Below are 27,101 nucleotides of genomic sequence, written 5' to 3'. Positions count from 1 at the left end.
ACAAGCCCATAATCCAGTATTAAATTGGAAATCCATGTCGGTGTCCAGCTGGGGTTGTCAGGGGGTACATGGTGATGTTCCATTTCTGTCAATTTCGTCATCCACCCCTTCTGAGGTTCCAGAGTTCTTGTCTGATTACCGGGATGTATTTGATGAGCCCAAGTCCGATGCCCTACCTCCGCATAGGGATTGTGATTGTGCTATCAATTTGATTCTTGGTAGTAAATTCCCAAAAGGTCGACTGTTTAATTTATCCGTGCCTGAGTACGCCGCTATGCGCAGTTATGTGAAGGAATCCCTGGAGAAGGGGCATATTCGCCCGTCATCGTCACCATTAGGAGCAGGGTTCTTTTTTGTAGCCAAGATGGATGGTTCGCTGAGACCTTGTATAGATTACCGCCTTCTAAATAAGATCACGGTTAAATTTCAGTACCCCTTGCCATTGTTATCTGATTTGTTTGCTCGGATTAAGGGGGCTAGTTGGTTCACCAAGATAGATCTTCGTGGTGCGTATAATCTGGTGCGTATCAGGCGAGGAGATGAATGGAAAACTGCATTTAATACGCCCGAGGGTCATTTTGAGTATCTAGTGATGCCATTCGGACTTGCCAATGCTCCATCAGTGTTTCACTCCTTTATGCATGACATCTTCCGAGAGTACCTGGATAAATTCCTGATTGTGTACTTGGATGACATTTTGATCTTCTCGGATCATTGGGAGTCTCATGTGAAGCAGGTCAGAACAGTTTTTCAGGTCCTGCGTGCTAATTCTTTTTTTGTGAAGGGATCAAAGTGTCTCTTTGGCTTGCAGAAGGTTTCATTTTTGGGGTTCATCTTTTCCCCTTCTACTATCGAGATGGATCCTGTTAAGGTCCAAGCCATCCATGATTGGACTCAGCCGACATCTCTGAAAAGTCTGCAAAAGTTCCTGGGCTTTGCTAATTTTTATCGTCGCTTCATCTGCAATTTTTCTAGTATTGCCAAACCATTGACCGATTTGACCAAGAAGGGTGCTGATTTGGTCAATTGGTCTTCTGCTGCTGTGGAAGCTTTTCAAGAGTTGAAGCGTCGTTTTTCTTCTGCCCCTGTGTTGTGTCAACCAGATGTTTCTCTTCCGTTCCAGGTCGAGGTTGATGCTTCTGAGATTGGAGCAGGGGCTGTTTTGTCGCAGAGAGGTTCTGATTGCTCAGTGATGAAACCATGCGCTTTTTTTTCCAGGAAGTTTTCGCCTGCTGAGCGAAATTATGATGTGGGCAACCGAGAGTTGCTGGCCATGAAGTGGGCATTCGAGGAGTGGCGTCATTGGCTTGAAGGAGCTAAGCATCGCGTGGTGGTATTGACTGATCATAAGAACTTGACTTAGCTTGAGTCTGCTAAGCGGTTGAATCCTAGACAGGCTCGTTGGTTGCTGTTTTTTGCCCGTTTTGACTTTGTGATTTCGTACCTTCCGGGCTCTAAAAATGTGAAGGCGGATGCTCTGTCTAGGAGTTTTGTGGCCGACTCTCCGGGTTTGTTTGAGCCGGCGGGTATCCTCAAGGAAGGAGTAATTGTGTCTGCCATCTCCCCTGATTTGCGGCGGGTGCTGCAAAAATTTCAGGCTAATAAACCTGATCGTTGTCCAGCGGAGAGACTGTTTGTCCCTGATAGGTGGACCAATAAAGTTATCTCTGAGGTTCATTGTTCGGTGTTGGCTGGTCATCCTGGAATCTTTGGTACCAGAGAGTTAGTGGCTAGATCCTTTTGGTGGCCGTCTCTGTCGCGGGATGTGCGTGCTTTTGTGCAGTCCTGTGGGATTTGTGCTCGGGCTAAGCCCTGCTGTTCTCGAGCCAGTGGGTTGCTTTTGCCCTTGCCGGTCCCGAAGAGGCCTTGGACACATATCTCTATGGATTTTATTTCTGATCTTCCCGTTTCTCAAAAGATGTCAGTCATTTGGGTGGTCTGTGATCGCTTTTCTAAGATGGTCCATCTGGTACCCTTGTCTAAATTGCCTTCCTCCTCTGATTTGGTGCCATTGTTCTTCCAGCATGTGGTTCGTTTACATGGCATTCCAGAGAATATCGTTTCTGACAGAGGTTCCCAGTTTGTTTCAAGGTTTTGGCAAGCCTTTTGTGGTAGGATGGGCATTGACTTGTCTTTTTCCTCGGCTTTCCATCCTCAGACAAATGGCCAGACCGAACGAACCAATCAGACCTTGGAAACATATCTGAGATGCTTTGTTTCTGCCGATCAGGATGACTGGGTGTCCTTTTTGCCTTTGGCTGAGTTCGCCCTTAATAATCGGGCCCGCTCGGCTACCTTGGTTTCGCCATTTTTCTGCAATTCTGGGTTCCATCCTCGTTTCTCTTCAGGACAGGTTGAGTCTTCGGACTGTCCTGGTGTGGATACTGTGGTGGACAGGTTGCAGCAGATTTGGACTCATGTAGTGGACAATTTGACCTTGTCCCAGGAGAAGGCTCAACGTTTCGCTAATCGCAGACGCCGTGTGGGTCCCCGACTTCGTGTTGGGGATCTGGTTTGGTTATCTTCTCGTCACATTCCTATGAAGGTTTCCTCTCCTAAGTTTAAACCTCGTTTCATTGGTCCGTATAGGATTTCTGAGGTTCTTAATCCTGTGTCTTTTCGTCTGACCCTTCCAGATTCTTTTTCCATACATAACGTATTCCATAGGTCATTGTTGCGGAGATACGTGGCACCTATGGTTCCATCTGTTGATCCTCCTGCCCCGGTTTTGGTGGAGGGGGAATTGGAGTATATTGTGGAGAAGATTTTGGATTCTCGTGTTTCTAGACGGAAACTCCAGTATCTGGTTAAATGAAAGGGTTATGCTCAGGAAGATAATTCCTGGGTTTTTGCCTCTGATGTCCATGCTCCCGATCTTGTTTGTGCCTTTCATGTGGCTCATCCTGGTTGGCCTGGGGGCTCTGGTGAGGGTTCGGTGACCCCTCCTCAAGGGGGGGTACTGTTGTGAATTCTGTGGCAGAGCTCCCTCCTGTGGTCACAAGTGGTACTTCGGCTGATTCTCTCTGTGAGCTTCTGTTGGTGGAGGGAAGTGGTACTGCGGCTTCTGAGTTTCCTCCCTCAGGTGATCTGGTGAGGTCGTTAGGTGCTTCTCTACTTAACTCCACCTAATGCTTTGATCCTGGCTTCCTGTCAATGTTCCAGTGTTGGACTTGCTTTTCCCTGGATAATTCCTGTGGCCTGCTGCTCTGCATAGCTAAGTTCTTCTTTGCTATTTGTTTGCTATTTTTTCTGTCCAGCTTGTCTAATTTGTTGCTGGAAGCTCTGGGACGCAAAGGGTGTACCTCCGTGCTGTTAGTTCGGTACGGAGGGTCTTTTTGCCCCCTTTGCGTGGTTTTCTTTAGGGTTTTGTGTAGACCGCAAAGTTACCTTTTCTATCCTCGCTCTGTTAAGAAAGTCGGGCCTCACTTTGCTGAATCTATTTCATCTCTACGTTTGTCTTTTCATCTTAACTCACAGTCATTATATGTGGGGGGCTGCCTTTTCCTTTGGGGTATTTCTCTGAGGCGAGGTAGGCTTATTTTCTATCTTCAGGCTAGTTAGTTTCTCAGGCTGTGCCGAGTTGCATAGGCAGTGTTAGGCGCAATCCACGGCTGCCTCTAGTGTTGTTTGGAGAGGATTAGGGATTGCGGTCTGCAGAGTTCCCACGTCTCAGAGCTCGTTCTATGATTTTGGGTTATTGTCAGATCACTGTATGTGCTCTGACCGCTATGTCCATTGTGGTACTGAACTGCCTTTCATAACAGTTCTCCAGGTTGCCTCTCCATAGCTTTGATCTTCTAGCTCTCGTTCAGTAGTTGTTGAATCAACACTGCATTAGGCCTATAAGTTGGGTCGGGGTTGTAGAGACGGTGTCTGCCGCTCCAAGGTGTTCTCCAGGTTGCCTCTCCATCGCTTCAATCTTCTAGCTCTCGTTCAGTAGTTGTTGAAACAACACTGCATTAGGCCGACAAGTTGGGTATGGGTTGTAGAGACGGTGTCTGCCGCTCCAAGGTGTTCTCCAGGTTGCCTCTCCATAGCTTCAATCTTCTAGCTCTCATTCAGTAGTTGTTGAAACAACACTGCATTAGGCCTACAAGTTGGGTCCGGGTTGTAGAGACGGTGTCTGCTGCTCCAAGGTGTTCTCCAGGTTGCCTCTCCATCGCTTCGATCTTCTAGCTCTCGTTCAGTAGTTGTTGAAACAACACTGCATTAGGCCTACAAGTTGGGTCTGGGTTGTAGAGACGGTGTCTGCCGCTCCAAGGTGTTCTCCAGGTTGCCTCTCCATAGCTTCGATCTTCTAGCTCTCGTTCAGTAGTTGTTGAAACAACACTGCATTAGGCCTACAAGTTGGGTTTGCGTTGTAGAGACGGTGTCTGCCGCTCCAAGGTGTTCTCCAGGTTGCCTCTCCATAGCTTCGATCTTCTAGCTCTCGTTCAGTAGTTGTTGAAACAACACTGCATTAGGCCTACAAGTTGGGTTTGCGTTGTAGAGACGGTGTCTGCCGCTCCAAGGTGTTCTCCAGGTTGCCTCTCCATAGCTTCGATCTTCTAGCTCTCGTTCAGTAGTTGTTGAAACAACACTGCATTAGGCCTACAAGTTGGGTCTGGGTTGTTGAGATAGTGTCTGCCGCTCCAAGGTGTTCTCCAGGTTGCCTCTCCATCGCTTTGATCTTCTAGCTCTCGTTCAGTAGTTGTTGAAACAACACTGCATTAGGCCTACAAGTTGGGTCTGGGTTGTAGAGACGGTGTCTGCCGCTCCAAGGTGTTCTCCAGGTTGCCTCTCCATAGCTTCGATCTTCTAGCTCTCGTTCAGTAGTTGTTGAAACAACACTGCATTAGGCCTACAAGTTGGGTTTGGGTTGTAGAAACGGTGTCTACCGCTCCAAGGTGTTCTCCAGGTTGCCTCTCAATCGCTTCGATCTTCTAGCTCTCGTTCAGTAGTTGTTGAAACAACACTGCATTAGGCCTACAAGTTGGGTCTGGGTTGTAGAGATGGTGTCTGCCACTCCAAGGTGTTCTCCAGGTTGCCTCTCCATAGCTTCGATCTTCTAGCTCTCGTTCAGTAGTTGTTGAAACAACACTGCATTAGGCCTACAAGTTGGGTCTGGGTTGTAGAGAAGGTGTCTGCCGCTCCAAGATGTTCTCCAGGTTGCCTCTCCATCGCTTCGATCTTCTAGCTCTCGTTCAGTAGTTGTTGAAACAACACTGCATTAGGCCTACAAGTTGGGTCTGGGTTTTAGAGACGGTGTCTACCGCTCCAAGGTGTTCTCCAGGTTGCCTCTCTATCGCTTCGATCTTCTAGCTCTCGTTCAGTAGTTGTTGAAACAACACTGCATTAGGCCTACAAGTTGGGTCTGGGTTGTAGAGACGGTGTCTGCCGCTCCAAGATGTTCTCCAGGTTGCCTCTCCATCGCTTCGATCTTCTAGCTCTCGTTCAGTAGTTGTTGAAACAACACTGCATTAGGCCTACAAGTTGGGTCTGGGTTGTAGAGACGGTGTCTGCTGCTCCAAGGTGTTCTCCAGGTTGCCTCTCCATAGCTTCGATCTTCTAGCTCTCATTCAGTAGTTGTTGAAACAACACTGCATTAGGCCTACTAGTTGGGTCTGGGTTGTAGAGACGGTGTCTGCTGCTCCAAGGTGTTCTCCAGGTTGCCTCTCCATAGCTTCGATCTTCTAGCTCTCGTTCAGTAGTTGTTGAAACAACACTGCATTAGGCCTACAAGTTGGGTCTGGGTTGTAGAGACGGTGTCTGCCGCTCCAAGGTGTTCTCCAGGTTGGCTCTCCATAGCTTCGATCTTCTAGCTCTCGTTCAGTAGTTGTTGAAACAACACTGCATTAGGCCTACAAGTTGGGTCTGGGTTGTAGAGACGGTGTCTGCCGCTCCAAGGTTTTCTCCAGGTTGCCTCTCCATAGCTTCGATCTTCTAGCTCTCGTTCAGTAGTTGTTGAAACAACACTGCATTAGGCCTTCAAGTTGGGTCTGGGTTGTTGAGATAGTGTCTGCCGCTCCAAGGTTTTCTTCAGGTTGCCTCTCCATCGCTTCGATCTTCTAGCTCTCGTTCAGTAGTTGTTGAAACAACACTGCATTAGGCATGCAAGTTGGGTCTGGGTTGTAGAGACGGTGTCTGCCACTCCAAAGTGTTCTCCAGGCTGCCTCTCCATAGCTTCGATCTTCTATCTCTCGTTCAGTAGTTGTTGAAACAACACTGCATTAGGCCTACAAGTTGGGTTTGAGTTGTAGAGACGGTGTCTGCCGCTCCAAGGTGTTCTCCAGGTTGCCTCTCCATAGCTTCGATCTTTTAGCTCTCGTTCAGTAGTTGTTGAAACAACGCTGCATTAGGCCTACAAGTTGGGTCTGGGTTGTAGAGACGGTGTCTGCCACTTAAAGGTGTTCTCCAGGTTGCCTCTCCATCGCTTCAATCTTCTAGCTCTCGTTCAGTAGTTGTTGAAACAACACTGCATTAGGCCTACAAGTTGGGTCTGGGTTTTAGAGATGGTGTCTACCGCTCCAAGGTGTTCTCCAGGTTGCCTCTCTATCGCTTCGATCTTCTAGCTCTCGTTCAGTAGTTGTTGAAACAACACTGCATTAAGCCTACAAGTTGGGTCTGGGTTGTAGAGATGGTGTCTGCAGCTCCAAGGTGTTCTCCAGGTTGCCTCTCCATAGCTTCGATCTTCTAGCTCTCGTTCAGTAGTTGTTGAAACAACACTGCATTAGGCCTACAAGTTGGGTCTGGGTTGTAGAGACGGTGTCTGCCGCTCCAAGATGTTCTCCAGGTTGCCTCTCCATCGCTTCGATCTTCTAGCTCTCGTTCAGTAGTTGTTGAAACAACACTGCATTAGGCCTACAAGTTGGGTCTGGGTTGTAGAGACGGTGTCTGCCGCTCCAAGGTGTTCTCCAGGTTGCCTCTCCATAGCTTCGATCTTCTAGCTCTCGTTCAGTAGTTGTTGAAACAACACTGCATTAGGCCTACAAGTTGGGTCTGGGTTGTAGAGACGGTGTCTGCCGCTCCAAGGTGTTCTCCAGGTTGCCTCTCCATAGCTTCGTTCTTCTAGCTCTCGTTCAGTAGTTGTTGAAACAACACTGCATTAGGCCTACAAATTGGGTCTGGGTTGTAGAGACGGTGTCTGCCGCTTAAAGGTGTTCTCCAGGTTGGATCTCCATAGCTTCGATCTTCTAGCTCTCGTTCAGTAGTTGTTGAAACAACACTGCATTAGGCCTACAAGTTGGGTCTGGGTTGTAGAGACGGTGTCTGCCGCTCCAAGGTGTTCTCCAGGTTGCCTCTCCATAGCTTCGATCTTCTAGCTCTCGTTCAGTAGTTGTTGAAACAACACTGCATTAGGCCTACAAGTTGGGTCTGGGTTGTTGAGATAGTGTCTGCCGCTCCAAGGTTTTCTCCAGGTTGCCTCTCCATCGCTTCGATCTTCTAGCTCTCGTTCAGTAGTTGTTGAAACAACACTGCATTAGGCATGCAAGTTGGGTCTAGGTTGTAGAGACGGTGTCTGCCACTCCAAAGTGTTCTCCAGTCTGCCTCTCCATAGCTTCGATCTTCTATCTCTCGTTCAGTAGTTGTTGAAACAACACTGCATTAGGCCTACAAGTTGGGTTTGGGTTGTAGAGACGGTGTCTGCCGCTCCAAGGTGTTCTCCAGGTTGCCTCTCCATAGCTTCGATCTTCTAGCTCTCGTTCAGTAGTTGTTGAAACAACGCTGCATTAGGCCTACAAGTTGGGTCTGGGTTGTAGAGACGGTGTCTGCCGCTTAAAGGTGTTCTCCAGGTTGCCTCTCCATCGCTTCAATCTTCTAGCTCTCGTTCAGTAGTTGTTGAAACAACACTGCATTAGGCCTACAAGTTGGGTCTGGGTTTTAGAGATGGTGTCTACCGCTCCAAGGTGTTCTCCAGGTTGCCTCTCTATCGCTTCAATCTTCTAGCTCTCGTTCAGTAGTTGTTGAAACAACACTGCATTAAGCCTACAAGTTGGGTCTGGGTTGTAGAGATGGTGTCTGCCGCTCCAAGGTGTTCTCCAGGTTGCCTCTCCATAGCTTCGATCTTCTAGCTCTCGTTCAGTAGTTGTTGAAACAACACTGCATTAGGCCTACAAGTTGGGTCTGGGTTGTAGAGACGGTGTCTGCCGCTCCAAGATGTTCTCCAGGTTGCCTCTCCATCGCTTCGATCTTCTAGCTCTCGTTCAGTAGTTGTTGAAACAACACTGCATTAGGCCTACAAGTTGGGTCTGGGTTGTAGAGACGGTGTCTGCCGCTCCAAGGTGTTCTCCAGGTTGCCTCTCCATAGCTTCGATCTTCTAGCTCTCGTTCAGTAGTTGTTGAAACAACACTGCATTAGGCCTACAAGTTGGGTCTGGGTTGTAGAGACGGTGTCTGCCGCTCCAAGGTGTTCTCCAGGTTGCCTCTCCATAGCTTCGTTCTTCTAGCTCTCGTTCAGTAGTTGTTGAAACAACACTGCATTAGGCCTACAAGTTGGGTCTGGGTTGTAGAGACGGTGTCTGCCGCTTAAAGGTGTTCTCCAGGTTGCCTCTCCATCGCTTCGATCTTCTAGCTCTCGTTCAGTAGTTGTTGAAACAACACTGCATTAGGCCTACAAGTTGGGTCTGGGTTGTAGAGACGGTGTCTGCCGCTCCAAGGTGTTCTCCAGGTTGCCTCTCCATAGCTTCGATCTTCTAGCTCTCGTTCAGTAGTTGTTGAAACAACACTGCATTAGGCATACAAGTTGGGTCTGGGTTGTTGAGATAGTGTCTGCCGCTCCAAGGTTTTCTCCAGGTTGCCTCTCCATCGCTTCGATCTTCTAGCTCTCGTTCAGTAGTTGTTGAAACAACACTGCATTAGGCATGCAAGTTGGGTCTGGGTTGTAGAGACGGTGTCTGCCACTCCAAAGTGTTCTCCAGGCTGCCTCTCCATAGCTTCGATCTTCTATCTCTCGTTCAGTAGTTGTTGAAACAACACTGCATTAGGCCTACAAGTTGGGTTTGGGTTGTAGAGACGGTGTCTGCCGCTCCAAGGTGTTCTCCAGGTTGCCTCTCCATAGCTTTGATCTTCTAGCTCTCGTTCAGTAGTTGTTGAAACAACACTGCATTAGGCCTACAAGTTGGGTCTGGGTTGTAGAGACGGTGTCTGCCGCTTAAAGGTGTTCTCCAGGTTGCCTCTCCATCGCTTCAATCTTCTAGCTCTCGTTCAGTAGTTGTTGAAACAACACTGCATTAGGCCTACAAGTTGGGTCTGGGTTTTAGAGATGGTGTCTACCGCTCCAAGGTGTTCTCCAGGTTGCCTCTCTATCGCTTCGATCTTCTAGCTCTCGTTCAGTAGTTGTTGAAACAACACTGCATTAAGCCTACAAGTTGGGTCTGGGTTGTAGAGATGGTGTCTGCCGCTCCAAGGTGTTCTCCAGGTTGCCTCTCCATAGCTTCGATCTTCTAGCTCTCGTTCAGTAGTTGTTGAAACAACACTGCATTAGGCCTACAAGTTGGGTCTGGGTTGTAGAGACGGTGTCTGCCGCTCCAAGATGTTCTCCAGGTTGCCTCTCCATCGCTTCGATCTTCTAGCTCTCATTCAGTAGTTGTTGAAACAACACTGCATTAGGCCTACAAGTTGGGTCTGGGTTGTAGAGACGGTGTCTGCCGTTCCAAGGTGTTCTCCAGGTTGCCTCTCCATAGCTTCGATCTTCTAGCTCTCGTTCAGTAGTTGTTGAAACAACACTGCATTAGGCCTACAAGTTGGGTCTGGGTTGTAGAGACGGTGTCTGCCGCTCCAAGGTGTTCTCCAGGTTGCCTCTCCATAGCTTCGTTCTTCTAGCTCTCGTTCAGTAGTTGTTGAAACAACACTGCATTAGGCCTACAAGTTGGGTCTGGGTTGTAGAGACGGTGTCTGCCGCTTAAAGGTGTTCTCCAGGTTGCCTCTCCATCGCTTCGATCTTCTAGCTCTCGTTCAGTAGTTGTTGAAACAACACTGCATTAGGCCTACAAGTTGGGTCTGGGTTGTAGAGACGGTGTTTTCCGCTCCAAGGTGCTCTCCAGGTTACCTTTCCTGGGCTTCTATCTTCAGGCTCTTGTTAAATAGTTGTTAAATGGAACAACTGCATTTGGCCTACTATTTGGGTTTGGGCCTACTATCGGTGTCTGCCGCTCCTTGCTGTTCTCCTCCACTGAACAAAGCTGTGCCGCCTGTTTACTACTGTTGCCAATTTTGAACTGCATTTAGACTACTTACTGATTTGGGCCTACTCTCTGTGTCAGCCTCTCATTACAGTTGTCCTCCACTGCAATGCCCCCTGGTTAGTCCTGCTACCAATTTTGAACTGCATTTAGCCCACTTTATTCTTTGGGCCTATATCTGTGTTTCCTCCTCATCCTGCCCATTGCCCAGCCAGTGATAGATGAGTCTGCTGGTACATTGAACCATAACGCAACATTCCCCGTGCACGCTACACAGCAAGATTGTGACCCTGCTGAAAGTCAGGTTCCTCTTCCCGCATACCATACCACCTTACACGGGGACAAAGAGGAAGGTGCAGATGAAAGTGCAGGTTCCTTCATCAGGTAGGGGGAGGAATACTCGTTGGCGACGTCACTGGCACAGGGCCCCTCATAGTACGCAAAAGTGTCGCTGCCGGTGCGAGGCGCCCCCGCCGTGCAAACACACCGCCGTACTTTGAGGGGCCCTCTGCCAGTGCCAATGCCAACGAGTGGGCCCCCCCTGCTTGCTCAGGATCACAGCACTTGCAAAGTTGAAATACTTACCTCTCCCTGCTCCACTGCCGTGATGTGGTCCAGATTTCCTGGGCCCACTAAATACTTGAACCAGCCCTACCCCCCACAACTTTAGCCAAATGACCCCCAATTTCCAATGCCTTACTATTATTATAAGGTAAATTAAGATTGAGAAGCTTCAGTAACAAGAATGGATGTTTTTGCCATTAAAATGTGCACTGTACATGTTTTCCTGGCCTCCACTCACTGCCGACTATGCTCCCCCATTGAACGCCTACAGCCAACTGTTTTCTAGACCGTGGGTTAGGCAGAACTGTCCAACAATGGCTGTCCACTGTGGACCCTGCATCCACCACATTAACCCAGTGCGCCGTGATGGACACGTAATAACCCTGACTATGCTTACTGGTCCATGCATCTTTTGTGAGGTGCACCTTTTTACTGACTGATTGCCTCAGTGCATGGACAATGTGGTCTAAGAAGTGTCGACTGGGTAGGTCATAGCGTGGTACTGCGTAGGCCATCTGGGCTTTGAAAGCTTTGCTTTCGACCAACCAGTAGGGCATCATCTCTAACAAGATTAATCTAGCAATGTGGGCGTTCAAACCCTGTGTACGCGGATGAGAGGATGAGTACTTTCTTTTCCTAACGAGAGTCTCTTGCAGGGTTAGCTGGACTGGAGAGCTGCATATGGTGGAACTAGCGTGGGTGGTGGTGGACATGGCAGATTGAGAGAGGGTTGGTGAGAGTATTCTTGATGTTGGCCTATATACAGTGTTTCCTACCAAGAACCTTGTGATTCCCTGACTGCTTTGGCCTTGCGATGATACCTCCACATTTGCTGCTGGTGGTGTCCTAATCGGTGGGCTTACAGTGAGGGAAGAAATGTAGCGTTGCTGACTACCTTCATTCTGAGCAGGTACACCAACAGTACTGCATGTTTGGTAGTTAGTCCAGGTTTGCAAGTGCATGCTGGTTAAATGTCTATGCATGCACGTTGTATTTAAATTTTGGAGATTCTTCCCTCTGCTAAAGGTCTTTGAGCATTTCTTACAGATAACTTTGAACTGATCATTCAGATCTTGGTTAAAAAATTCCCACACTGCACTCTTCCTACTATGGAATACCTTTTCAGGCATTGCACGCTGTGCTACTTTCACTGGATGGCCATGCTGTCCTAAAACTGTTTTTGGTTTTGACAAACGTTTTTGGCCAGATACGGGCCTGCCAGATGAAAGCTGTTGCGATGTAGATGGCTGCTGCGGATCATCCTCCCCCGCTTCTGAGCTACTGGCAGTGGCACCCTCTTCCCCCAATGTCTGCCAATCTGGGTCAACAACTGTTTCATCTATCACCTCCTCTTCAATGTCATGTGCACTTTCCTCTGTGTCACCGTGTAAGGTGCTATATCGTTCGTGACGGAGCACCATAGTCTCATCAGGGTCAGATTCTGTCTCAGTACACTGCGAGGGCAATGTAGTGATCTGAGTCAATGGAACAGCATAATAATTTATCTGTGGCTGTGCATCTGTGCACTCCATGTCCGATTCATCTTGTAATGGGCTGTTAACAATTTCCCTCTCTAACCCAGGCACGGTATGTGTAAAAAGCTCCATGGAGTAAACTGTAGTGTCGCCTGCCGCATCCTTCACTTTTGGTTTGGCTGAAGGACACAAGGAAGCGGCTTGTACTTGACCGACCTGACCTGACTTTCTGAAGAGGAGGCGAAAAAGCTAGAGGCTGAGTCAGCAAGGAATGCCAAAACTTTTTCCTGCTGCTCCGGCTTTAAAAGCTGTTTTCCTACTCCCAGATAAGGGAGCCTTCGAGGCCTTGGATAACCAGACGATGACGCTGGCTCAACACCTTGAGCCTTTGGTGCTATTTTGCTTTTCCCACTACCACCAGATGCTCCACCACCACCATCAGTACCAGCTGGCAACGACCGCCCACGGCCTCTTCCACCAGACTTCCTAATTTTTGGAAAAATCTAACCAAAATAACAACCGTTATATGGTACTGTAAAACAAGGTAGAAGGTGTTTATAAACTTGTTGAGAATTTAAATCTCCCTTTTTTGGGGGGGAGACTGCACCAAAACTCACGCCCAGTGTATTACACTACACAATGTAAGTGGCAGAACGTGGCTGGAAGATATACGACAAACTAACAGAACTGACGTAGATCCACTTAGTGCCAATTTAAATCTCCCTTTTTTGGGGGGGAGACTGCACCAAAACACAGGCCCAGTGTATTATACTACACAATGTAAGTGGCAGAACGTGGCTGGAAGATATACGACAAACAGAACTGACGTAGATCCACTTAGTGCCAATTTAAATCTCCCTTTTTTGGGGGGAGACTGCACCAAAACTCAGGCACAGTGTATAACACTACACAATGCAAGTGGCAGAACGTGGCTGGACGATATATCAAAAAATACAAGGACTGCAGTACAATTTCAATCTCCCTACAATGATCTCAGGACAAGTATGGCATCAATAAAAAGGACTGCTGCACACAAAAGTGTGGAAAAATAAACAAGATAACTGTGCAGAAAGGAGCAACAGGATTTTTGCTTTTAAGCAGTTGGTTTGCACAGCAGCGTACAAACAGCAATGCAGCTATTATGGAGCCTTGTAAGGCAGCCTAATAAGCTACAGTGCTGATGCACAAAAATATGAACTCCATTGTCCCTGCAAAGAAAAGGCGGTGTTGGACAGTGGAAATCGTTACAGCACAAGCAGTTTCGGGGCTTAATCCCTCCCTAACTATATCCCTTATTCTGATACAGCTGCAGCAACCTCTCCCTATGCTAAGATTGGCAGAAGTAAGATGGCGGTCGGCGTGCACGCCCCTTTATAGCCCCTGTGACGAAGCAGAAAGCAAGCCAATCATTGTCATGCCCTTCTCTAAGATGGTGGGGACTGAGACCTATGTCATTACGCTGCCCACACGCTGCGTCCTCCTTCATTGGCTGAAAAATGGCGCTGAAAACGTCATATGAAACGCGACTTTGGCGCGTAGATCACCGACCTCATGGCCGATCCCACACTAGGATCGGGTCGGGTTTCATGAAACCCAACTGTGCCGAAAGTCGGCGATTTTTCAATTTGTCTGATCCGTTTTGCTCAACCCTAGTAGCCTCCACTTCAGCACCCATTAGGAGCATGCCTCTTCCAAAAACCAAAACGGGCGCTCCCAAGACTTGCAGTGCCTGGTCCTTTTTTGACACAGTTGCACATGACATTTGCTTAGTCAAATGCAAGGTGTGTCATCAGAAAGTCAAAAGAGGGAAAAGTGTCAGCAACCTCAATACCACAAATATGTGGAAACATGTGCGGACCAATCACGCGGTGGAGTTACAAAAACACACTGAAGACCTAGGCCAACCTACAGCGGCACCTACTACATCTTCAGCTCGTGTTGTTGCCTCTTCCTCCAGCTCACACACAGCTGGTTCGGCTTCTTCACAGGATCACCATGGAAGAACCTCTGGCACTGTTGTCCAGAGACCCAGTGTAATTCCACCCACAGCACCACGTTCCCAGTCATCCTCACAGTCCCATCCCAGTCTACAGCCATCGGTAGCACAGGTATGGGAGAAAAGGAGGCCATTCTCGGCAAAACACCCCCAAGCACAGGCTCTGAATGCTGGCATTGCAAAACTACTGTCCCTTGAAATGCTGTCTTTCAGGCTGGTGGAGACTGACACCTTCTGTAACTTGATGGCATTGGCAGTCCCACAATACAGCATACCCAGCCGCTTTTATTTCAGCAGGCAAGCCGTCCCTGCCCTGCAAAAGCATGTGGAGGGAAACATTAAACATGCACTACTAAACGCCGTCAGTAACAAGGTCCACCTCACCACCAATGCGTGGACCAGTCACCATGGACATGGACGATACCTTTCCCTCACTGCCCATTGGGTCAATGTTGTGGAGCTGGGTACAGATCTTGCGAGTGGCGCTGTATGTGTTCTGCCAACTCCAGGCATTATAGGAATCCAGTATCGCTGCAGGAGCCATCACGGTCTACCTCCACCTTAACCCGTGAATCCACTGTCCACTGTTATGACCGATATGAGCACAGCCGTGGCCAAACATCAACAGGCCGTACTGAAATTAATTTCTTTGGGGAATCGAAGCCACACAGCGCAGGAGCTCTGGAATTCCATCAAGCAGGAGAGCAACGTGTGGTTTGGGCCAGCGAATCTCCAGTCAGGCATGGTAGTGTGTGACAATGGCCGAAATCTGGTGGCAGCTCTGGCCCTAGGCAACCTCACTCACATCCCATGTCTGGCACATGTGCTCAACTTGGTCGTGCAGAGTTTTTTGAGGGACTATCCAGATCTTGATGCACTGCTGCACAAGGTCCGCCTAGAGTGTGCTCACTTGCGGCATTGCAGCTTGGCAAGATCGCGCATTGAAGCTCTGCAGCACCTATTCTGCCTTCTGGAACATCGCATCATATGTGACCTATCCACCAGGTGGAATTCAACATTACATATGTTGGAGCGGTTGTGAGAGCAGCAGCCAGCAGTAATGGATTACCAGCTGCATCAGGTGCAAAGAAGTCGCACTGCACGCCATTCAGACTTCACAACCACTGAGTGGGCCACTATGATGGACATCTGCCAGGTTTTGCGTGCCTTTGATGATTCCACGAGGATGGCGAGTGCAGATGATACACTAGTCAGCATGACTGTCCCCCTTATCTGCCTGCTTGAAAGAACACTGCAAGCACTAAGGGATGATGTTGTGGAAGAGGTGGAGGATGAGGAGTCACAAATGCCATCTGCTTCTGGACAGTCTGCGCGACGTGGTTCCTCACAAAGGCCTAGGCAGGGGACACTTTGTGAGGAGGATGAGGATTCTTTTGAGGAGGAAGACATCTATCCAGAGGAGGGAGTTACACAATTCTCCAGTTGTCAGTGTGTAGAGCGAGGGTGGGGTGATGCTGAGCAGGCAGAGGTCACGCCTCAAGCAGGGGACAGCGTTTCTTGGCCAGTTGGCTGTCTGCAGCTCATGGTTGATTTCATGCTGCAGTGCCTGACAAACGACCGCCGCATTGCCCACATTCTCAACACGGCTGATTATTGGGTGTACACCCTCCTAGATCCTCACTACCAGGACAACTTTCAAAGCCTCATAACACCGTTGAACCAGGAGCGTAAAATGCGGGAGTACACACTGGTGCAGTCCATCATCTTCTCCAGTCCAAGCGAGAGCAGTGCTGCTAGTGCTTTACAAAGCAGCTCAGTGTGTCGAGGCAGTGGAGGAAGCTCTGCACAAAGAGGGAGCAGAAGCAGTGCCTCAGCACAAGGCAAGAACAGTGGCAAAGTTTTGTTTGCCCGCAACAAATGTCTACACCATCACATACGGCTCCAGTCAGCAGGAGGCAGCGTTTCTGTCAGATGGTGACCAACTTCATGGCTTGCCCTCTCAGTGTACTCCCAGACGGCTATTCCCCCTTCAAGTTTTGGGTCTCTAAGCTGGATACATGGCCAGAGCTAAGCCAGTATGCATTGGAGATGCTGGCTTGCCCTGCTGCTAGTGTATTATTGGAATGCTTCTTTAGTGCCGCAGGTGGTGTACTAACAGACCGTCGCATGCGACTATCCTCCGATAACATTGACCGGCTTACTTTTCTGAAAATGAAGAAGGCCTGGATCTCGCAGGAATTTGCCACTCCTCTTCCAGATTAAATAATTGGTTGGCAACAGAATCTAGGTCTCCTGTTGTGTTCATGTTTCTACCACCTGAACTGTAATCCCTGGGCTCCAACACCGCCAGTTGCTGCTCAGAAGTGCCGTCTGCACAGTCAACACATGACCCAGTGTTATTGGGTTTCAGTATTGTCAGCTGTTCCCCTGCTGTGTGTGCGGCAATAAGTAAAGTCTGCTCATCCTGCTTTCCCTGGGCTTCAACACTGCCAGTTGTTGCCCGGAAGTGCTGTCTGCACAGTCAACAGTCGCTCCTCTGTTATTGGGGTTCAGTAACGTCAGCTGTTCCCCTGCTGTGTGTGCGGCAATAACTAAAGTTTGCTCCTCCTGCTTTCCTTGGGCCTCAACACCGCCAGTTGTTGCCTGGAAGTGCTGTCTGCACAGTCAACAGTCGCTCCTCTGTTATTGGGGTTCAGTACCGTCAGCTGCTCCCCTGCTGTTTGTGCGTCAATAACTAAAGTCTGCTTCTGCTTTCCCTGGGCTTCAACACCGCCAGTTGTTGCTCGGAAGTGCTGGCTGTGCAGAGAAAAACACTCGCTCATGTGTCAGTGGGGTTCAGTAACGTCAGCTGTTCCCCTGCTGTATATCCGGCAAAGTGTCCTGTGACCGCCACACTGACACAACAACAGACATTAAACTGCCTTCAGTGCAGGCCTTGGCCTACACTTTGTTTCTCCTGAATTCCCTGGGCACAAACACTGCAAGATGGTGCCCGGAAGTGCTGGCTGCACAGAGAAAAACACTCGCTCATGTGTTAGTGGGGTTCAGTGACGCCAGCTGCTCCCCTGCTGTGTATCCGGCAACGTGTCCTGTGACCGCCACGCTGGCACAACAATAGACATTAAACTGCCTCCAGTGCAGGCCTCGGCCTACACTCTGCTCCTCCTGGATTCCCTGGGCACAAACACCGCCAGTTGGTGCCCGGAAGTGCTGGCTGCACAGAGAAAAACACTCGCTCATGTGTGAGTGGGGTTCAGTAATGCCTGCTGCTCCCCTGCTGTGTATCCGGCAACGAGTCCTGCGACCGCCACGTTGGCACAACAATAGACATTAAACTGCCTCCAGTGCAGGCCGTGGCCTACACTCTGCTGCTCCTGGATTCCCTGGGCGCAAACACCGCCAGTTGGTGCCCGGAAGTGCTGACTGCACAGAGGAAAACACTCGCTCATGTGTTAGTGGGGTTCAGTAACGCCAGCTGCTCCCCTGCTGTGTATCCGGCAATGGGTCCTCTGACCACCACGCTGACAAAACAACAGATAATAAACTGGCTCCAATTTGGCCTCGGCCTACACCCTGATTAACCCTGGGCACCAACACCGCTAGTTGGTGCTCAGAAGTGCTGTCTGCACAGAGAAAACCACTCGCTCATGTTTTAGTGGGGTTCAGTAATGTCAGCTGATCCCCAGCTGTGTATCCTGCAATGTGTCCTGCGACCGCCACGCTGACACAACAGATATTAAACTGCCTCGAGTGCAGGCTTCGGCCTACACTCTGCTCCTCCTGCTGTCCCTGGGCTCCAACACTGCCAGTTGCTGCTCAGAAGTGTCTTTGGCACGGGTACTCCCTCCTGCCCAACCCGATTCCAGCATGCCAGCTGTTTCCGGGTAGTGTCAAGGTCACGTTGCCTCCAATACGTTGTCCTGTCGTGTTGAGGTCTGGTTAGCCAACTCTATGGTGCCTGGAGTTTAGGTGATTTCTATGTGGGCTGCGGGAACTGGCAATGAAGGCTGGTTCCGTTGTGCCAATAGGACAAGCTCCCCCTGTAGGACTGTGGGTTTTCGGTAACTACGGCGGCTCGCGGCATAGCAATTTTTTTTTTCCTGTGGACCTTCTGCTGCCTATCTGAGTTCCAGCACCATTAGCTGGTTCTTAGGAACACAAGCTTGAATAGGTCCCCCTGGTTCCAGTACCGTCAGCTGGTTCCAGGCAGAGCCTTTGGCTTAGGTGCCTCCTTCTGGGTGTCTGAGTTCCACCAACCTCAGGTGGTCCTTGGTAGTGCTTTCTGGCACGGGTACCTCCTGCTTAGTAACCGGGTTCCAGTAACGTTAGCTGGTCCTCGGTAGTTCCATTGGCTCTTGTAACTTCGGCTAGCCATCCGGGTACCAGTACGGTCAGCTGGTTCTCGGCAGGGTCTTTTGCTCTTGTACCTTCTGCTCCCCATCCTTGTTCCAGTACCGTCAGCAGGTTCCGGGCAGAGCCTTTGGCTTAGGTGCCTCCTTCTGGGTGTCCGAGTTGCACCAACATCAGGTGGTCCTTGGTAGTGCTTTCTGGCATGGATACCTCATGCTTAGTAACCAGGTTCCAGTAACATCAGCTGGTCCTCGGTAGTTCCATTGGCTCTTGTACCTTTGGCTAGCCATCCGGGTTCCAGTGCTGTCTGCTGGTTCCCAGCAGGGTCTTTTGCTCTTGTACCTTCTGCTCCCCATCCTTGTTCCAGTACCGTCAGCTGGTTCCAGGCAGAGCCTTTGGCTTAGGTGCCTCCTTCTGGGTATCCAAGTTCCACCAACGTCAGGTGGTCCTTGGTATTGCTTTCTTGCACGGGTACCTCCTGCTTAGTAACAAGGTTCCAGTAATGTCAGCTGGTCCTCGGTTGTTCCATTGGCTCTTGTACCTTCGGCTAGCCATCCGGGTTCCAGTACCATCAGCTGGTTCTCAGAAGGGTCTTTTGCTCTTGTACCTTCTGCTACATTTCCAAGTTCAAGACCCTAAAGATGACGACCCTGAAGACCGAGAAGCAGAAGAACAAGAAGCTGCAGAACAAAAAGCAGAAGAACATTAAGCATAAGACTAAAAATCAGAGCAAAAGATATTACCTAAATTATAAGCAGAAGAAGACTAAGCAGTGTATGGGGGTCAGTCCGTTCCTCCTCGTGGTGCCCCTGGAAAAAACCTGCTGCTGCAAGCCAAACTGAATGTGGACATATCCTGTTGTAAATCTATTTTGACAGGCAGAACAGAAGGTGTAATCTTCAAACTTTTATAGATAACAACTACAGGAAGGCCTGGCTGTCACAAATAAGAATATGATGAAGAAGAAGAATGTGAAGAAGATGAAGAAGTAGTTGATTATGAAGAAGAATAATAGTTGAATAAAAAGAATATGAAGAATGTAAAAAAAAAAATAATACGAAGAAGGTGAAGAAGAAGAAGATGAATAAGGTGAAGGAGAAGTTGATGGAAAAGATGATGCTGCTGAAGATGATGAATAAGAAAGAGTGGGAGAAGTTAAAAAGAAGGTGAACAGCATGGAAGTAGTGAAACCTAAATATCTGAGAAAATATAAAAAATCTTAACATAGTCAATATCTTTGTAACTCCGAACGTCTTAAAAAAACATTAATTCCTGCTATTCCATTTGATTGGGCTAAACCTCTATGCCTTTAATGTCTCCACCACCTCCCCCAATACATCCTACATTATTCTTAGTTGTTTTCCTTCATGTAGAATTAACCTACAAGGAAATAAAGGGTTTATTTTAATTCCGATATTTTTGTCCCATTGACTCGCATTGGTATCGGTATCGGCGATATCTGATATTTTTTGAATATCGGCCGATAAAATCCAATACCGATACTTAAGGATATTGGAAGGTATCGCTCAACACTAGCCATTAGTGATTTTGGTCAGAGCTGTCTCATTTGAGAGATGGGGCAGAAACCAGATTGTAGATTGTGAAAGAGCAAGTTAGATGAGAGGTGGGAGGTAAGTTCAGCGTGGAAGTGCTGCTCCAGGAGTTTGGAAGCGGATGGGAGCAGCGATATTGGGCGATAGCTAGACATAGCTGTTGGGTCGAGGGTTGGCTTTTTAAGGATAGGCGTGTTTGTGGCATGTTTGAAAGCAGAAGGGAAGGTGCCAGATGTTAGTGATAGGTTGAAGAGGTGGGTTAGATATGGGATAAGTGTGGTGGTGAGGTTGGGGAGGAGGTAGGATGGGGTGTGGTCAAGAGCACAGGTGGTGAGGTGCGATTTGAAGAAGAGACAATTAAGCCCCCTTTAGTGATCTTGGAGAGGGAGGTTATGGGGTTTGGGCATTGGTCTGGTATACAAAGGGGTTGTGGTGGTTGAAAAATGAAGACTTGCATTGTTTGGTCAATCTTATTTTTAAAGTGTGTGGCAAAGTCCTCAGCAGAGATGAGGGAGGTTGGAGGGGGCAGTGGGGGGCAGAGGAGGGAGTTAAAGGTTTTGAATAACTGTTTGGGGTGGTAGGATAGGAAGGATATGAGGGTTGTGAAGTAGGCCTGTTTAGCAGAGGTGAGAGCAGATTTAAAAGCGAGTGTTGCCTGTTTGAATGCAGTGAAGTTGTCTTGCCAATGTGTTTTCTTCCAATGCCGCTCTGCAACCCTGGACAGTTGCCGGAGCTTTTTAGTGGTATTATTGTGTCAGGGTTGTCTATTGATACGTCGCACCCTGTTTGCACGCTGTTTGCCTTCATGTCATGCCGCATTGATGCAGTAATTGATGCAAAAGGAGCACCGACCAAGTATTGAGTGCATTTACTGAACATACCTTTCAGTAGGCCAACATTTCAGATTTTAAAATCATTTTTCAAGATGGTGTTGTAAAGCATTCTAAATTACTGAGATAATGACTTTTGGGTTTTCATTGGCTGTAAGTCGTAATCATCAACATTAACAGAAATAAACACTTGAAATAGAAAACTCTGTTTGTAATGACTCTATTTAATATATGAGTTTCATTTTTTGTATTGAAGAACTGAAATAAATTAACTTTTTGATGATATTGTAATTTTGTGAGAGGCGCCTGTATGTGCACTAAAAGTGGCTGGATGAACAATGATATGGCATTTAAGCAGCAAAGTAAATTGGGAAGCGCAGATTCTTTTATTATTTTCTTATTTTCTTACCATTTCTTGCTTTGGGTAGGTTCTCTAATAACACAGAAAAACTTCTTATGGCAAGGACTGATATCTTGCCGAGTAGTGGTAAAAAAGAAACAAAAATAGAGAAGTACAGCGAGACTATTGGGTGTCTCCTTACTCTTAGAGATTTAGGTTAAAGATAACAAAGACTTTGGCATGAGTAGGCTACATTATCATAAACATAACCCAGCAGACATCTGCCACAAATAAACCAGACTTAGCTCCTGGGCTGGCTCCATACTTTCCTTAATGACCAATCATAAAAAATGTACGACAAAGAGTTAAGTAAATAAAAAATTCCATAGTCATAAATGTTAGCAAGTATAAGAGATATATCATATATGTCATGCCTTTTTTATAGGGTACGTATGTCATTACATTGCTGACATCTGTCTTACATGACAAGAAACAATTCAAAGTCCCAAAAGAATTTGACCCAAATAATTTCCTCGACTCAAATGGGCAGTTCGTGAAGAATGAAGCCTTCTTGGCATTTTCAGCAGGTATTCGCTTCATACATTTCTTTAGTTCCAGTCACAATTAGGTGCCATTAGCCAAATGGAAGTCTAGAGGAGGACATCATAACCAGACATGAGATTTACATGGCATAGATGGAATTTTTCAGAGGTAACCTCGCCAATATCTTGACACCACTACCTTCTCTATTTTGTCTCACATACACATATCTCACTACAAGAAAGACACATCGTAAGGGGGGAATTTTTATGAAGGAAGAAAGAGTATATGTAAAGCATGGGAACAGTGGGTTCCTGATCATTAAAGGGAACCTGTCACCTGAATTTGGCGGGACTGGTTTTGGGTCATATGGGCGGAGTTTTCGGGTGTTTGATTCACCCTTTCCTTACCCGCTGGCTGCATGCTGGCTGCAATATTGGATTGAAGTTCATTCTCTGTCCTCCATAGTACACGCCTGCACAAGGCAAGATTGCTTTGCGCAGGCGTGTACTATGGAGGACAGAGAATGAACTTCAATCCAATATTGCAGCCAGCATGCAGCCAGCGGGTAAGGAAAGGGTGAATCAAACACCCGAAAACTCCGCCCATATGACCCAAAACCAGTCCCGCCAAAATCAGGTGACAGAGTCCCTTTAAAATTCATAAACTTTTAATTCATTGTTTCTCCAGATTGGGAAATCTCTATAGTTTTAGATCTGCATAAGAGGTCCTTAATAGCTTTAAGAGTAACCTAGACAAAGAAAGTCTATCTATCTATCTATCTCATATTTATCTTTCGCATCTCTCCATCTTTTACTTTTAAAGGATTCACTGTATCTGCAAAGCAATGCAATCATTTCTTTGCTGTTAACTTCATATTTATTGCCTTTGCTTTATTCTGCAGGTCGTAGAGTATGTGCAGGAGAAAATTTGGCCAGAATGGAGCTTTTTCTCGTTTTTACCAGTCTTTTACAGAAATTTACTTTCCGACTTCCTCCTGGGGTCAGTGAGGCAAATCTAACCGCAACTGTTCGATTTACTCGAGCTCCAGTTCCTCAAAAGATTTGTGCTATTCCACGGATCCAAGAAGATGCATAGAAAGCTAGTTATAAAATACATGGGAATATTTGTGAATGATACAGTATCTAGAAAAATTGAACTTTTCTGTAATCTATGTGTGATGTACAGTTGTAAAGCAAAATGAATGCCACGCTGTGTTAACCATTAAACATTTTTGATGTTAAAGGCCATGATCATCCTCACACAGATCTCTATTCATTGCGCAATCGCTTTATAAATGCTAAGTTAAGCAAATTTCTAAATAATCTTCATTTAAAAGGATTTTTCAGTGGAGAAGGTTCAGTGTTATGAAATCTCAAGGTACACCAAAACTTTTCATAAAACAGACAAATGAAACTGATTCCTGTGAATTGTTAGTGGGCCTTTTTAGGAATGATGCTATTTCCTAGAAGGTGCAGAACATAGTCACTGTTTTCATAGACCATTGTCATCATATTCATTCTGTGTGCATCGCTGGTGATGGAGAAGTTGGACCTGTAATGCTGTCCAGTCTGGAAATTTGACTGTGTATTCTGTCCCTCCCTGCTTTGGCCATTGGGACAAAAACACCCTTCTAATACTCACAGTTTACTGCGAGTATCTGCAAGATATAGTTTTACTAGCCCTTATCTACATCTCTTTTCCAGCATGTTAAACCAGTGTTACACTTGTTTTGATGTCAGACCTTTTCCTAATGATTCTTCTGCCTTCCAATTTTGTACCATCTTTGCCCTCCTGATTCTACATTGGTGACTTGAACAATCCTTTTCAGCCTGCACCACCAGTCAACTATCTACTCCATGGCCCCAACCCAGGGAACCCTGTGTAAGTACCGATCCCTAAACAAAAGTAAAATGTGTAAGGCCAGGGAACCCCAGGGATCTGGTAAATGAAAGGGCTAAAGCCAAGCCTGTCTGTAGTAGTCATTATTAAAACTGCCATGTGATCACAAATAATAGCCCCATTAAATCAAGCCCTTCTATATGCAAACCCTAGGTGCATTTTTCCCTATCAATTTAGGCATAACCACGAAATTTCCTCATCTCTATGTGGGTATGCTACTCTAAAATTGGAAGGATGAACTTGTTAGCTGAATGAAGCCATATATAGCATATCAGATATATACTGGAGTTACATAGATTATGTAACTGGCACCCTTTATAAGCCATATATATTTGCATTAAGAATGTTAGACAATCAAACCCCCATGATTGGCAAGTGTGTGTGATTATTTTATCAGTATTTTGCATCTGCGCTCTCGCTGCTTATTATCAGGTAGCTTTTTATCATCCTAAAATACTTTAAGACCAGGTATTGGTCATATGTATATAAATATATATATGCCACTCAAAAAAATAAAGGGAATACTAAAATACCACATGCTAGATATCTCTGAATGAAATATTACAGTTGCAAATTTGTATTCATTGCATAGTGGAATGTGTTCAGAACAATAAAACATTATAATTATCAATGTAAATCAAAATGAATATCCCACGGAGGTCTGGATTTGGAATGATACTCAAAATCAAAGTGGAAAATCAAATTACAGTTTGATCCAACTTCAGTGGAAATGCCTCATGACAACAAAAAGATGCTCAGTATTGTGTGTGGCCTCCACGTGCCTGTATGACCTCCCTACAATGCCTAAGTATGCTCCTGATGAGGTGGTGTATGGTCTCCTGAGAAATCTCCTCTCAGACCTGGACTAAAGCATCCGCCAGCTCCTGGACAGTCTGTGGTGCAACGTGACGTTGGTGGATGGAGCGAGACATGATGTCCCATATGGGGCTACTGCGACAGAGAGGTTCCAGAGAACCGCAGCGCTCTGAGCCTCATTCACACAGAAGAGTTCTGACCTGGCTGTCTTGTGCCAGCAGGGCAGGAGATAAACCTTGTTACTGAAGGTGCTGAGAGCTAGGTCTCTCAGCTGATTAGGGTTTGGTAATCACCGCTCCTATATAGACTCAGCTTTGTCTTCAACTGTTATCAGTGATCAGTTCTGCTGCCTGGCTTGGAGGTTGAAGGAGAGTGGTGTTTTGGAGCTTGGAGGTTTATTTACAGAGATTGGTGTCTGCTGTTTTGGTTGCATGTTAAACCTCTTTTCCTTCCTAGTTTTTTCCTTCTCTTCCCTTCTCTGTGTTACCTCTGTAGTTGTGTGAGCACTTGGTGAGTTTGAGACTTTAAGTTGCCTTGTCTGTATACCCTGTTTATTGTTATATTTATACACTGGTGCAGTCCTCCTCCCTGGGGGGGAGAGGGGGCCACTAATAGGGCCTGCACAGGAGACAGGGATACTCTGGCGGCTCAGGCCTCCTAACCATCATAGATACCCCTGAGATAAGGGAAAGCCAGGGCCCCTTATAGTGGCAGGGACAGGTGCGGGTCCCCGTACCCCATACTGCCCCTTATCACTGTTATCGGCATGACACCAGATGTGCTCAATCGGATTCAAGTCTGGGGAACGGGCGGGCCAGCCCATAGCTTCAATGCCTTCATCTTGCTGGAACTGCTGACACAATCCAGCCTCATGAGGTCTGGCATTGCCCTGCATTAGGGGAAAACCAGTGCCAACCACACCAGGATATGGTCTCACAAGGGGTCTGAGGATCTCATCTTGGTACCTAATGGCAGTCAGTCTACCTCTGGCAAGCACAAGGACGGCTGTGCGGCCCACCAAAGAAGTGCCACCCACACCATTACTGACCATCTGCCAAACAGGTCATGCTGAAGGATGTTGCAGGCAGCATATTGCTTTCCATGGCAACTCCAGACTCTGTCACGTCTGTCACATGTGCTCAGTGTGAACCTGCTTTCATCTGTGAAGAGCACAGGGCACCAGAGGCAAATTTGCCAATCCTGGTGTTCTGTGGCAAAGGCCAAGCGTCCTGCACGGTGTTGGGCTGTGAGCACAACCCCCAGCTGTGGACATCAGGCCCTCAGACCATCCTCATGGAGTTGGTTTCTGATTGTTTGTGCAGACACATGCACATTTGTGGCCTGCTGGAAGTCATTTTGCAGGGCTCTGGCAGTGCTCCTCTTGTTCCTCCCTGCACAAAGCCAGTGGTAGTAGTACTGCTGCTGGGTTGTTGCCCTCCTATGGCCCCCCCGATGTCTCCTGGTGTACAGGCCTGTCTCCTGATAGAGCCTCCAGCTCTGATCTGATCTTGTTGATAACCCTGTATTTTGTTGTAACTACTCTTGCAGATTATCACTTCTGCGTTAACGCTCTCTGAATTCAGGTAACTAACCACAGATTTGCACCTCTGACTATCCATTTGTTATATTTCCTGGTTTTGACCTACCCTCCTGACATTTGACCCCGTACTGTTACCTGTTACTCCTTTGTCTCACCCCTCTGTACTATGAGCCCTTCTGATGCAGTGCCTTGCGAAAGTATTCGGCCCCCTGGAACTTTTCAACCTTTTCCCACATATCATGCTTCAAACATAAAGATACCAAATGTAAATTTTTGGTGAAGAATCAACAACAAGAGGAACACAATTGTGAAGTTGAACAAAATTTATTGGTTATTTTACATTTTTGTGGAAATGCAAAAACTTTTGTCAAGGTGAAAAGATATATCTTTATACACTTTTTGTACTTTTATATCCTTATGCTGTGAAACAATAAGTTTTCCCCTTTGCTTGCTGATGCAAATGTAACTGTATTTAAAATGGCTGCCAGTATTCACCTATGCCCTAGTTTCGTTTCTGAGAAGCTAAGTATCGTTTCTGCTGAAGTCGAAACCTGAGATACGTGGAGAGAGGAGGATCCACCAGATGACGTCAGGACTAACCAGAAAGACCGGATACTAGACATATATTGCTTAAACCCTGCCTAACCTAACCTATTGTACGCCTTCCCCTAATACACTACATAATGCTGTGTATCAGGAAATAAAGTTCAGTTGCTGTGACCATTGCAAATATTTGTAGAAGCACGAGCATGCACTGAGATTGAACCAGAACTTTGTCTGACTCATTCTTACCCGGTACCAATGCTCATAGTCTAATTTGGGATGACTGGTGAATGAAGGGTATTGTCGTGACGACCCCGACAACTTGGCGCCCAACGTGGGGCGTGGCCAGCGATCCGAGACCCCCTGGACCCATCCCTGGATGTCTGTGGATGACACCCGTAGTGGCTGACCTCGAGGACTGATCACCCTCCAAACACGGTAAGTGGAGATCATATACTCTGTATGTGTCACACTTGCTAGTGTTTCAGCCGTTATTGGTTTGTCTGTGGTCTCCTTGGGTCCGAGGGGTGA

At 47.3% G+C, this 27,101-nt stretch overlaps 1 protein-coding gene across 2 annotated transcripts in view; it reads left to right on the top strand.

Annotated features, from left to right (window-relative positions):
* The window catches only part of LOC138638768 (cytochrome P450 2K4-like), a 226,642-nt gene extending 203,611 nt beyond the window's left edge, over positions 1 to 23,031 (top strand). For both annotated transcript variants that reach the window (XM_069728337.1, XM_069728338.1), the window contains 2 exons: positions 21,675 to 21,816; positions 22,674 to 23,031. In XM_069728337.1, the coding sequence (XP_069584438.1) occupies positions 21,675 to 21,816; positions 22,674 to 22,867 (336 nt within the window). In that variant the 3' untranslated portion in view covers positions 22,868 to 23,031. The remainder of the gene's footprint in view (positions 1 to 21,674; positions 21,817 to 22,673) is intronic.
* The last annotated feature ends 4,070 nt before the right edge of the window (positions 23,032 to 27,101 follow it).

This window comes from Ranitomeya imitator, chromosome 5 (genome assembly GCF_032444005.1).
Source record: "Ranitomeya imitator isolate aRanImi1 chromosome 5, aRanImi1.pri, whole genome shotgun sequence".
Classification (NCBI taxonomy): Eukaryota; Metazoa; Chordata; class Amphibia; order Anura; family Dendrobatidae; genus Ranitomeya; species Ranitomeya imitator.
Note: the sequence above shows the minus strand (reverse complement) of the source record. Positions and strands in the feature narration are given on the sequence as shown.